The sequence below is a fragment of the Zalophus californianus genome, chromosome 13 (genome assembly GCF_009762305.2).
Source record: "Zalophus californianus isolate mZalCal1 chromosome 13, mZalCal1.pri.v2, whole genome shotgun sequence".
Classification (NCBI taxonomy): domain Eukaryota; kingdom Metazoa; phylum Chordata; class Mammalia; order Carnivora; family Otariidae; genus Zalophus; species Zalophus californianus.
This window is the reverse complement of record NC_045607.1, coordinates 4,785,889-4,799,308: the sequence shown is the minus strand read 5'-3', so window position 1 is coordinate 4,799,308 and position 13,420 is coordinate 4,785,889. Positions and strand designations below refer to the sequence as shown.

The 13,420-nt window shown below is 55.8% G+C and overlaps 1 protein-coding gene across 1 annotated transcript in view; it reads right to left on the bottom strand.

Moving 5' to 3' along the window:
• Positions 1-9,187, bottom strand: part of RAPGEF1 (Rap guanine nucleotide exchange factor 1) — a 136,353-nt gene extending 127,166 nt beyond the window's left edge. The window contains 1 exon segment of the mRNA XM_035723818.1: positions 9,012-9,187. Coding sequence (XP_035579711.1) covers positions 9,012-9,072 — 61 coding nt within the window. The 5' untranslated portion in view covers positions 9,073-9,187.
• Between the last annotated feature and the right edge of the window lie 4,233 nt (positions 9,188-13,420).

Below are 13,420 nucleotides of genomic sequence, written 5' to 3'. Positions count from 1 at the left end.
CACAGATGCTTCTGATCTTCTCAGTATCCTTCACTGCCCCAGGAGACAACTTGGCTCGCAGCACTGAGCCATTCATTGATGCATAGATGGGTGGACAGCGGGTGGGTGGGGAGGTGGGTGGATGGAGCTATTTTAAGTAAGAGCCTGTCTACACTGTGCACATCCAAAGCAGATTCCCGTACAGTATTTTTAGCAAATTCACTTTTTAAGTCACCTCTGAGAAACCAGAAGCTGCTTCAAAACCCTGCAGACAGATGCGGACACACCTTCACGGTCCTCAGAGAGGCTGGAAAGCCCCAGGGGACCCCAAACAAAAGACACTGAGGGTGGCTCCACGCCAGCCTCCTGGGGGCTCTGTAGAGGACCAGCACTAGACCCTGGGTCCGTGGAACACATTCAGGAGAAGAGGGGAAGAGAAGCAATGAGAGAAACCCACAGTCCCCAACCGGCTCTGCCTCTCACTCAGCATGTGACCTCAGCAAGTCACGTCTCGCCCTGCCGCCTCCCTTTCTTCAACTGTCAAATGGGCACAATACCTGCCATTTCACTCTTTATAAGAACAGAACTAATAAAATCATACGCTCTCTAAAGGTAAAGCTCCTAGCACAGTGCCCGGCACACAGGAAATACCCAGCAACTCTGAGCTGTTGCCCTCTTCCACAGAGAAAAACCACCGTGACTCCAAAACCTTATCATAACCAAACAAAAGAACAAAACCCATAACAACAGCAAAAGCAAACAAACACCCTATGTCTACAAAAGTGTTTTGAAAGCTATAAAGGATTACGTAAGTTTTATTGTGATGACAGTCAAGTGTCCTGAAATGTCAGTGTCTTTATTTTTTTTTTTTAAATTTTATTTATTTATTAGAGAGAGACACAGCGAGAGAGGGAACACAAGCAGGGGGAGTGGGAGAGGGAGAAGCAGGCTTTCCGCTGAGCAGGGAGCCCAATGTGGGGCTCGATCCCAGGACCCCGGGATCATGACCTGAGCCGGAGGCAGACGCTTAACGACTGAGCCACCCAGGCGCCTCCCGAAATGTCAGTGTCTTTAAAAACCAACAAAACAACCCAATACATCCAACTCCCCCTTTATACTGCAGATGGGGCTCACAAGGAACCAGCATTAGAAAGCCTTCTGAGATGGGTTTGTCCACCCCATCAGGTTTCAACAGGGGTGCCAGAAGCTCGGAAAGATTACACCATTTGCCCCAGGTCCCCCAGCATGAAGCTGGGCTTCCTGGCCCCCACGTGAACTGGAGCAGGAGAGCCAGCACCACTGTCTCCTCCAACATCCCCTCCAGCCTTATCTAGCGGCCCTGCTGGCAGAGCGGCTGCCTCAGTGGCACAGGGGTCCCCGAAAATGTGGAGGCTCATTTCAACCCAAGTCACAACAGTCGAGAAAATCATGTCCTCACAGCCAATGAAAATACAGATAAATGGGAAGTAGTCCTATGGGCTGAGGTCCCGACTTGGCCCCCACTTGGCATGTGACCATGGGGAAATCTCAGCTATTCTCGATCTCAGGATCCCACGCACAAAAGAAAAGCTCTGTGTCTCCACGTCCTGCTCTGCAGAATGAGAAGCTCCTCTGTTAAGGATTAAATGAGACCATGTGTAACACACGCAGCACAGAGCCTGGTACGGTTAACGCAGCAAGTGGTCAATGAAAGTGAGCTGCTACTATTTGCATTTATTACTGAGAGGAGGAGCTGAGAGTAGCCAGTTCCATGACCCACGTACAATCATCCATCTATTTATTCACAAGCAGTCGCATGAAGGAGAGGGGCACATGAGATTATCCATGACCAGCAAATAAACACAACCCTTGTTTCCAAACAGAAGTTCCGGTTTTTTGTTTGCTTGTTTTGGGCCAACTACGTGGCAGTGTGGACCCATCCCACTCCAGCGGACTTCGGCTGTCTCTCCTTCGTTCCACGTCCTGTCTCCCCTTCCTTCCACGTCCGCACCTACCTTCTCCCCAAGGCAGCCGCCGTCACCCGCCCGCTCAGGGGGGCCACGGGCGGGCTGCCATTCTCAACAGTACGGCATGCGGCTGGGAGCCACATCTGTCAAGACCACGCCAATGGCACACATTTTTGAAAGGCCAGAAAGCAAATGCCTGAACGCTGCACTTTAGTCTCCCAGCCTGGGAAGCACCACACGCACCCTGTGCTCGACAGCTCCACGTCTTCTATGCTCTAAAAGTGGGGCAGTTTCTTGATCACAGAACTTAATTTGCAGTGAAATGACGGTGGGGCCAACGAGCCAGCGAGAAGCAAAGAGAAAGGTCACCTGTAAGGAACTACTGAGAACAGAGGGTCTAAGCTGCTGAGAGACAGTCCCCGTATTTTAGGAAGACGCAGTCCGGACTGCAGGTCAGGGCTCTGGTTCAGGGAACCGTCATGGGTCTTCTGAACCACAGCCTGGAAGAAAAAGGTGGCCATCAGATGCAGACTTTCAGTCCAGTCGGTAAATCTCTCCACTACACCTTCACCCACAGAGGAGGATATGACATGAGAGACTCTGCCTAAGCCCCTTGACAAAGAAGAAGCGGGGGGGGCAGGAGGACCCTGCCAGCCTACCTCTCCTACCCCCTCGGGGAGCGTGTACCATAAACAGAGCTGATGGTGCAGGCGGCGTGTCCTAAATAACACTCAGAGGCCAACTGACAAAAATAACAAGCAGGCACAGGGACTCTAATCTTGGCCTCATTGTGGGCAGCAGGCTGAGCAGGACCGGCATATACCAGTGGTCGGTAAATGAAAGGCAGAGGCACTGTTCGAAGTGCAGGAGCGCTGCCTGGGAGTCCTTCGTCCCCGTGCATCCCACAGACCCGCACACCGTGTGCACGACCACGGACCGTCACGGCGTCCTAGCTGAGTGTGGCTCAGTCTCTCCCCGTGTCCTAGAGCTTTCTCAATACAGTGTTCTGGGACTCTCATCTCGGCCTCACCATAAGAACTCTCAGGAAACTACACTAAACCAGCCATCAACGTATATGGTTAACACAAGGCCCCAACTATCTGCAGGGCCCAGTCAAGATTATTGGTCCTACTAATTCACTAACCAACATCCTAACTGGCAACTCAAAACCCAGAAGCAGCTCCATTTAAAGGTAATTTTGGGGGCGCTGGGCTGGCTCAGTCAATGGAGTGTGTGACTCTTGATCTTGGGGTTATTGAGTTCGAGCCCCACAGTGGGTGTAGAGATGATTTAAAAATAAAATCTTAAAAAAAAAAAAAAAGATAATTCTGAGACTTGGAATCAGAGCCTAAGTTCGTTCTATGATAGTGTCAACTAAACGCATTCATTCTTCCAGTAAGTAGTTACTGAGCACCTTCTACACACTAGGCACAGCGATGGCAAGCCCGGGGCGGCCAGACAGGCACACTCCCTCAAGAAGCTAACGGATCTAGTCAAGACTCTATTTGTTGATTTTTAACTTTCAGGAAGGAAAGCGAAGCTCTAGTTTCTGAATGAGCTAAACAATACCATTCTACCCAGGTGTTTATTTGGGGCCTCCCATGGGATTCGTTATCTGCTAGAGGAAGAGAAGGCGGGAGGGGTCCAGAGGAAGCTGGTTTTGGCAGAGCAGGCCGAGCACATGCAGGAAGTGGGTTTCCACACCGTTTGGTGGAGGGCTCCAGGAGGATCCTCGGGGGCCACAGCTGAGCCAGAAGGCTTCACTGTCCTCAAAGTGGCTCCCCATTGCCCATTATCTAATGGCCCTCTTACGTACAGAAAAGGACCTGCTGCTTTCAAGCAAAACAGGGAAGCACTAGTTTGAGAGTCTGCCCCCTCAGAGCTCTGACGGAGAAAATGAGACCCAGAAAAGGGAGCTGCCCCAAGGTCACGATAACGGGCCTCAGATTTTTAGTCAAAGGGCCTGAAACAAACAGCCAGAAACTAAGATGACAGATCCCTTAATAACTCACAAACTGTGGGGTTGGTTTTTTTAATCATAAAAGAGGCTTTGAGGCAAGGTGGGTGCTGAAGCAGAGGAACACCTGTCCCAGCAGCGCGGCGCCCGGTTGGCCGGCCGCTTCCCGGGCGGGGCAGCTGGTGGTGCTGCCGGGCCTACTGCTCTTTCCAGTGCGTCATCTTATTATGGCAACGGGGAACATGTCCAGCTGGCCCGAGGTAAGACCCAGCCCCGTGCTCCAGCCATTCTCCAACCCGGGCTAATTTGGGAAATGATTTTTCTGCAAGCTCACACATGACTCATCTTTCTAGGCCTCCCATCAGGTCTGTCGGCTACAAGGAATCCCATTCAAACCACCTCTGCCAAGAGCTGCTCAGGAGACCAGGAAACCTTTGGGGTTGCTGCGGCTAATTTTGTGAAACATCGCCTGCATTCATGCTATTCATCTCCTTAAAGGACTGCTAATGTTAGTGGTATCCTTAGTCTCATATGCAGCCTAAAGACTGCACTGGGTCTACCTTCATTTAACTGAGGTGCCCCCCACTTTGGTTAAGATCAGAAAAGAAACGTAGAAACATGAACAAGAATCAAGACGGAGGGGCACGTGGGTGGCTCAGTCGTTAAGTGTCTGTCTTCAGCTTGGGTCATGGTCCCAGGGTCCTGGGATCGAGCCCCGCAATGGGCTCCCTGCTCGGCGGGAAACCTGCGTCTCCCTCTCCCACTCCCCCTGCTTGTGTTCCCTCTCTCGCTGTGTCTCTCTCTCTGTCAAATAAATAAATAAAATCTTTAAAAAAAAAAAAAAAAGAATCAAGATGGAAAGCTGCTGTGTGTCCAGCACCACGGAGGCTCTGAGCGGTGCTCTGTGAAGGCAGAAAGGTGGCTGGAGACCCCCGGAGTCGGTTCCCCACTTCACCGCAATGGAGCTGCAGCCCCAGGCAAGTGGCCAAACCTCCCCAGATCTTAGTTGCCCTCAGGTGCAAAATGGACATGACCAGCCGTGCTCTTGCCCCTGGGGCCGGTCCTAAGGAAGGAGTGAAATGAGGCAGGCTCTCAATGCATTCTCAAAACCACAGGACACGGCAGAAACATCCAAGACCATTTTGATGTTATTTCTGGACTGTGACCCTGGAAGGGCCAGTCTCCTGCGGACTTTGTGCCATGTGATGCGTCACAGTGTTTGCCAACAAGGAGGGACTCAGTAAGTGTCGAATGTGTGAGTGAATGAAGAGCTACCGGGGGCCATAAAAATGTTGTATTTGTTGCCCGCATTCATTTTGACCACAGAGACTGTTAACTGTGGGGAAAAAGGAAGTGTGAAATTTGAAAGGAGTTTAAAACTGATCAAAATACAGTGACTGCTGATCTACAAGGCCTCTTTCCTCGGCCAAAACAGTCTACTGCCTCATGTAACAGGACTTGAATTTTTCCTCTGTTCTGACAAAATACGTAACGACAGACAGTTACTGTGAATGCAGTCAGCAAGCAATTTTCTTTTTAATAAAAGCCTCTTCACACATTTGAAACATATACACTTGAGTCAGAGACACCAAAGTTATTCTGTTCCTCAGGTGGTGCACAGGTCAGAATGCCACCACGTCAGCCCCAGGGAACAGCTCGGGGTCATGGGGAGCCTACAGAACTGGCCAGGGGCTCGGTGAGTGATAAAACTCCTAGACGGATGGGCCTGCTGGCAACACAGACCAGGGAAAGCGAATTTAAAAAACAAACAACGACAACAACAACAAAAACCTGCATAATTTACATCTTCGTGATGTCTGTTTTGATTGTCTGCCCCAGTTAGAAGAAGGTAAGGCCCAGGAGGCAGTGATCTTTGCTGTATTGCAAGGACCAGAACAGGTCCAGGCCCTTAGGAGATGCTGGATAAACTATTTGATGAAGGAATGAATGCACGAACGAGCAAGAGAGATTCGGATGAGCACGGTGAGGAGAACTGAAGCCCCTTGCTTTCTTCCCCATCCCTCCGCTGTGCCCCGCTAACTCGACTCACCCTCCGAGTCTCACCTTGAATCTCAATTTCTCACAGAGCTGACTCCCTGACTCCACCCCCACCATAAGTCTGATGGGACCCCTCCTAAGTTCCCCAGGGCTCCCCACACTGCCAGAGCCGGTGCCTGGGCTACACTGTGATGTCTGCTGAGTTCAACGCTACACCCCCAGGGCCTGGTGCGGAGCCTGACAGAGCTGGTACAAAATCAGTGCTGAGCGGAGGGACTGAGGAATGAATCAATGAAGGAATGGGGCAAAGATTTCAAAGTCCAGTGGAAAAGCAAACAAACACAAATGGTTTCGCCAAGGAAGGGGATACAGACTCAAATGTCAACAGCCCAAGTGGGAAACAGGAATCAGAACCGAGGCCGGCAGCGGGAGTGGTAGGGCCCCCGCCCACGGAGCCTTGTAGGAAACCACGTTCACTGGTTCCTCCAAAGTGGCCTTGGAGCACCTACACCCATCTCCTGCCAGTGTGGTCTTTCAAAACAGGTCCCTCTTAGCTCCCGGGGAAGAGCCTCTTCTCTTTGCGGGGCCTACCCACAAGCTCACCCCAGGGAGCTCCCTGATCCATCAGCCTCGACCCTAGTCTTCTTCCTGGGTCCTCCAATTTCAACGCTCCTCCACCAAGCCTCACTGGACGGGCCCCAACCAGCCAGCAAGTTGACCCTCCGCCACTGTCTGGAGCCCAAACTGTCTCGATCCTGCATGGGGCCTGGAGCAGAGATGACCAGGGACAGCATGAACGGAGGGTTGCCTTTCTGTGTCCCCTAGTAGGCTCTCAGAGGAAGGCAGTATGCAAGACCCCTCCCACAGCCAGGCACTGATGAATGAATAAGTAAGTATACTGAAGAGCAGCAGGACAGACTCAAGATCTCCCCCAGAGCCTGACAAGGATTGCTTACTGGGCATCAGGCTCTAAAACTTACCAGAGACTGTTCACTTGCTAACAGGAGTCCCCGCTTCACCCAAGGACCTTTCCTTTGAATGAAACACCCTGCTGGTGACTTAAGAGTAGGAGGTCTGTTTAGAAAACTCCAACAGAAATCTCGTGGAAACGCAAAGGGAAGTCCCCCCACAATGATCAGCAGGAGCCACCAGGAAGATGTACCCTTCACTCCAGGAGTGTCCTAATCTCCCCTGACGACGGTGTGTGAATCACAGCCAAAGGCCTTATACCGCAAGGATGGACTTCTTGCTAGCTCCACACGAAATGCCAGCCTGCTCCTGCCAACCTCAGAACCTGCTTGCTTAGCTGCCTCTCACCCAATGCGTTTGCCTCCTGAGTTTTCCCACAGCCCCTGCTCAGCCCCTTCTAGTCTGCCCTCTGCCCCGTCTCCACTCCACCCGGGGACCCCCTACTACCCTCTCCTTGGAGCCTAGCACAAAGGGCCTCCCCCATTGCCTTGTCGATGAAGCCCCCCTTTCCTGTGCCCAGGTCCGGACCTCTGTCACAGTGCATTTCAGGTGGCCTGGGAGTTGGGCGTTATGCTAGGTCCGGCTCTTCCGGCCTCAGACAAGCCCCTCTGAAGCAGGCACTTACGGGTGTTTGCAGCTGCTGCAGCCCCTAGCAGGAGGAGGCGCCCAGAGAAGGCCAAGGGAGAACCTATGCTGAGGTAACACAGAAGACAAAGACTCATCTCACGGCGCAGTCTGAGCTGTGGAAAGCAGCTCATGGGATGACAGGTGCTTTTCAGCTCGCTTTTTACTTTGCCACAACTTTCACGTTTTTGACAATGCACGTATCCTTATAATCAAAGAAAAGCCCCATTTAACGTTATATGTAAAATAAATAATCCAACTTCCCCCACAGTACTGTGCGGAGACGCTATTCACGGAGTTTCTGAGAAATGCTGTCAAAATTAACCCAAGATATTTCTGGGTTGGCACGTGGGCAGAAAAGCAGCTCATGGTCACCGGGCATGGCCCTGACGGAAAAACAGAAAAATACCCAAGAAACAGCCCTGAGACCCAGGGCCCTGCCCCTGAGGAACGGAGCCAGGCTTCCAGTCCCTCGGCCTGCTGCCTTCCCGCTGCATGGCCTAAAGGAACTCATTGCCCGGCTGGAGCCTGTAAAACCAGGATCAAATCCTCTCTTACGGAGAACCTGCAAGGATTTACCAAGCAACACACGTAAGGTGCTCAGCACAGCGCCGGATATATAGAAAACCCTCAATAAAGGCAACCGAAATTTCCTTCCTGTGCTTGAACCGCAGCCTGCAAGTCCCCACTGCCTTCCGAGTCCACTCCTGAGGCTCCTCTCAGAAGAGTACCCTGGTTCCACCCGGGAGGCGCGAGCAACTTCCAAAATCAACGCCACCTGCCCCGCCTGCAGCCCCTAAAAGCCTGCCTTGCACAAGTCGGCCGCCAAGCTAAGCTGGCGCCCAGGCTATGACAAGCAACGGTGCCCCCCCCACCCCCCGCCGCCCCGCCGCACAGGCGCCCTGGCCTGCCCGCCCATCTCACCTGGGACCCAGGGATTCACCCTGCAGGGTGTCGCTGGCTAGAGACGCCCTGGGCCCCGCCGGAGGCATCAGCCCTAACGGAGTCTTTGGGGACTCCATTCCCAGCATGGGCTTTCAAAGCCCGGTAATCGGAAAGCAGCTCTCCGAGATTTCTAGGAACACACAAAGAAATGAGGTTGTCCTCGCCCCCAAAGCCACAGGCTCCCCGGGGCCCTGCTTCCAGAGCTCGGCTCGACGCCGGAGGGGAAAGCGAGCGAGCCCCGAAGGCGCCCAGACACATCCTGCCCGCTTCCTCCGCAGCCAGCCAAGTGGCTACTTCTGGTTACATTTACACTCGGGGCGCAGCAGAAGTGACACCTTGTAGGGCTCAGCTCCGTCCACCGCGCACGGCAGCCTCGCGGCCGGGCTCCTGTCCGCCGCCCGCGCCCGCCGCCCCGCGGGACCGAACCCGCCGCCCCGCCGGCCCCGCCGGCCCCGCCGGCCCGGGAGCGCGAGCAGGCCGGCGCGCCGAGGCGGCCCTTGCGGGGCGGCGGGGCCCCGGGCCTGGGCGGCGGCTCGCCCCTGCCGCCCGCGCGTCCGCAGGCCCGCCCCGCCCGCGGCCCGTGCCGCGCTCACCTGCTTTCTCGAGCTTGCCGGACATTTCCGGGCTGCGCCGGAGGCCGAGGCCGCCGCTCATGGGGCCCGGGCCCGGCCGCTGCGGGGCCACAGGCCGGCGCGGCCGCTGCTCGCCTCGGCCCTGGCTCGCCGCGCCTCAGACCCGCGCCGGCATGGCGGGCTCCGCGGGCCGCGGCCTGTGCGCTCGGCCAGCGGCGCTCCCGCCCGCCCGGGGCCGCCGCTCCCGCCGCCAGCCGCCGCCGCCGCTCCGCCGCCGCCGCCGCCGCCGCCGCCGCCGCCGCCGCTTCCCCGGGCCCCGCGAGCCGGCCGCAGCGCCGCGCCGCCGCCGCCGCCGTCGCCGCCGCCGCCGCCGCCGCCGCCGCCCGCCTCGGCCGCCTCGGCCGCGGCCAGAGCGCCACCTGCCGGGCGCCCGCCCCTCCGCCGCGAGCCCAGCGCCCCCTGCCGGCCCGGAGCCGGCCGGAGCCCACCGCCCCCCACCCCCGGTCTGGGACGCAGCGCCCCCTACCGGTCCGGAGTCTCCACGCCAGGGCGAGGGACCGACCCGCACCAGCACGGCTGCCAGCCACGCAGCCTGCGCCGCCACCGGACTCGACTCCACTCCACACCGAGACCTGAGACTGACCCCAACCAGGACTCAGTGGCCCCTGCCCGCAGGACCTGACCTTCTCACCGGAGGCACGGCGCTCCCTGCCGACCCAGGTGTCCAAGCCAGGGCCTGGGACTAACACCCCTGCCCCCATCATGTGGGACTGTGTCCTCTCTAGTCCAGAATCTCCTCACCAGAGCCTGGGAATGACGCCCCCAACCAGGTCTCAGCACCCTCTCAGCACCTGACCCTCCTACCAAAGATACAGCATTCCCTGCTGGCCTGGAATCTCCAAGTCAGGGTGGGGGACTGACATCCCCAGCCCAGAGTGCAGTGTCCTCCCTTGCCCAGAGCCTGGCACACCCCCCTGACACGGGACACACTGCCCCTTTCCAAACTCTAGCCCCCATGCCAGGACCTATGATTGACCCCACCTGGGATTCAGAGCCCCATGCTGGCCCACAGTCCCTGCCAAGTCATAAAACCAATCCCCCCTGCCATCGCCTGGAGCTCAGCAGCCCACCTGGCCAGGCCTAGGCTTGACCCACTCCAGACTCAGTGCTCCCTGCCATCCCAGGGGCTCCAGGCCTTGGACTGACCTGACTTACCCTGCTCTCCCCCATCTGACACTCAGCACAGCCTGAGGGCAGGAGCCACCTGGCCTGGTCTGGGCATGACACGGCCTAGGGCTCAGTGTCCCCAAAGGCTCAGAGTCTCCATCCGTGCCAAGCCTTGGGCCCAAACCATTAGGATAAGTGACCCCTGCCTTCCCTACCTATCTGATCCCCAGATAGGGACTTCTGATGCATTGTCCAGTCCGGAGCTCAGGTGTGGACATTTTTTCTCGTGGTGATTAATTAAGTAAAAGTCATTGATTTAAGAACCAGGGATCCTAGTAGGGCTAGGCATTGTGTTGGGTGCTCTGTGTCCTATGAAAATGTGCACGATCGATTCTTTCCTCCGAAGAATTCAAACTTGGGGAGTCAGAGTTAAATCATACAATGCAGTATACATCTTAGTAACAACTGTTAGTGACACATTGAACGTTCGCAGGTGGGACAACCTCCTTCCCCCAGCTCACTGTCCTTCTGCACCTCTCACGCACTCAGCCAGGATGTTCCCCTGTCCTAAATCATCCCAGGGCCCGAGGTGGAATACAAAGAAGGAACACAACACCACCGCAGGTAGTTTTCCCTCCTGTTTCCCCCAACATAGGTGAATTAAATAATCTGGTGATGGGGACAGGATTTGGAAGAGGTGCAGGGAGGAGGAGGTGGCTGACCTTGTAAGAGATTCCTATTTCCATCTCCCTGCATACTCTGGTGGGCTTACTGATTCTGTCACTGAAGGCAGCTACGTTTCTAGAGTTGTCAGTTTTAGCCCTCGGGGGGTCAAAGGCGAAGCCGAAGACTGACAAATTCATTTCTCTATTCGAGCTGATGAATGGCTGCTCTGAGCCAGAGTGGCACCGCTCAGCTCTTTTGGCTGCCGCATCGCCAGGCAAAACTGGCCCTTGGCCCCACACCCAACTCCCCGACGCTCCCAGAGCCGCTCCAATCCTTCCAGGCTTCTGCGCTGAGACGGGCCAGGATTTCAGGCCCCAAATCCTAGGTGCAAAGTAGAAAACTAAGCTGAATAAATAAGTAGGCCCGGTCAGGGGTTCATGAGAGTAAAACCAAATCTATTTAATAAATCATGACGTATCCAATGGCAAGGGGGATTTTTAAAACAATAGATTACTTTACAAATGGACCTTACTTAACGGTTATTCATCAGAGGTGTGTGTAGCTATGACAGAAGACACACAGGGTCATGAAGCGAACAAATTCCCGAAGCCCAGTTCTTCCCACCCGGGGGCCCTCTCTCACGCTCCCCTTCCTGTCTGCCACGTTCTTTCTCCTCCTCTTTGCCTGGCTGCTTCCTAGACATCTTTCACTTCTCCATCTGTCACTTCCACGGGGACCCCTTTTTGCCGCTCCCAGCAGCGCCAGCTCCCTACACTGGTCAGGATGCTTGATTCCAGGATTGGAAACCCAGCCCAGCTTGGTTGGAGCAAAAGGGAGTTTGCTGGACGTCAGAGCTAGCAAAGCAGGGAAACAGGCAGGACCCACACAACTACCTCTAGGCTCTGAGACCACAGCATTGCGCCTCTGGGTTGGATCTCTTCCCTGGTGGGGTGGTCTCTCTCCATACAGTGGCCGAGTTGGGCACCCGCAGACTCATTAGCCTAGCCTGGGTCACACGCCCATCCTGGGCTGATGACTGCAGGGGAAGGGGTAGAATATGGAAATTAGCCAGGCCTGGGAACAACCCCAAGCGCAAGAAAGCTCCTACTGGTTGCTGTAGACCCAGCATCCGGGAGAGGGGGGACGATGGGTGCTCAAAGCAGTACTGCGGGGGAGACACGCTGATGGGGCAAAGCCCGCAGGTGACCATCTCCCCGTCTCAGATGGCTGAGAGGCTCGCAGCACCCCGTGTTTCTCTTCCACACCCTGTGCCTCCCTGGAGTTCTCTAGTTTCTTAGATCTGCTTAAGGTCTGTCTCCTTCAGGACACTGTGAATCCATGCAGGCAGGGGTGGGCTCATTAGTACCCACAGGATTTTAATTCATGGAGGTGACTCGATGCCACTGGAAGAACGTATTCCTTGTGTTTCCCGAGAAAAGGGGCATAGCACCCCAGCCGGGGCCGTGTGGGGCACCCGGGTGGTCAGGGGGCAGAAGCAGCGGGGGGCGGGTGGGGCGAGAAGCTTAGGCCAGAGCCTTTATTGGGCTTTCTTCAGGAAAGGCAAGGCAGGGTCAAGTGAACAGTTTAGGGTTGACTGGTGTGAATAATCCCAGTGGGCTCTGGGAAATAGGGGTGGTCTCCAGTTGCCTGGCCCTGGGATGATTTAGGACAGGGGAACATCCTGGCTGAGTGCGTGAGAGGTGCAGAAAGGCGTGCCCCCTTCCCCCTCTCTGAGAACTGACTAACCCAGGGAGGGCAGTCTCTCCCAGGCCAGCAGATTTTTGAGATGTCAAAACATAAGACAAAGAAAATGAAAAACGTTGTTGGTACAGGGACCATATCTGGCTCACTTGCTGTGGCACCAACTCCAGCAGAGAGAAGGAGCTGGGCCAGCCTCCGCATGAGCGCCGCAGGGCCTTCTCCCAACATTCCGGGAGGGACAAGCCAGATGCCCACTGTGCAGCTCTTCAGCTCCGCTGTGGGATGGACGGCCAGGCAGGTGGCCAAGGAGGCTGCCCTGAGAGCCTAGCGGAGGCAGAGCCCTTTCTGAAAGGGTCGCATTCTTGTCTTGGCAATTGCAGATCACCTTCGGCCACTGGGACAACAGGAACTCAGGGAGACTGAGGCAGAAAACGGGCGAGTGGGGTTGCTGGCTCCAGGGCTCGGCTTGGATGGCTGGCGATCAGCTCAGAGGTGCTGAGGACGGAGATGATCGCTTCACTGCATCTTCACTGCAGGTCAAGGCAAGAGGTGGAGCGCAGGACAGGAGAGTGATGGTAGCAAGGGCTGCTCGGTCACACGTTACAGATACCAACTGAACCATGGCTTGGCAAACAGAGGAATTTACTGAAAAGCACGGGGGGGGGGGGGTCTCATGGGTGCAAATGACGGGCAGGAAGTGCCCTACATCTGCAGCCCCTGCACTGCTCCTATAGTCACTCATCCACCCTCCCAACCCCCATCCCTTCCTCTCCCGACTCAGCCCGCGGACCAGACCCGGCTCCCGTCAGGGGCCCACCCCAGGTGCCGTCAGGACGGCCAGGCTGGTGGGCTTCCACAGTACAAACACACCTGCCAGGGTCTACCTTTGTGGGTCC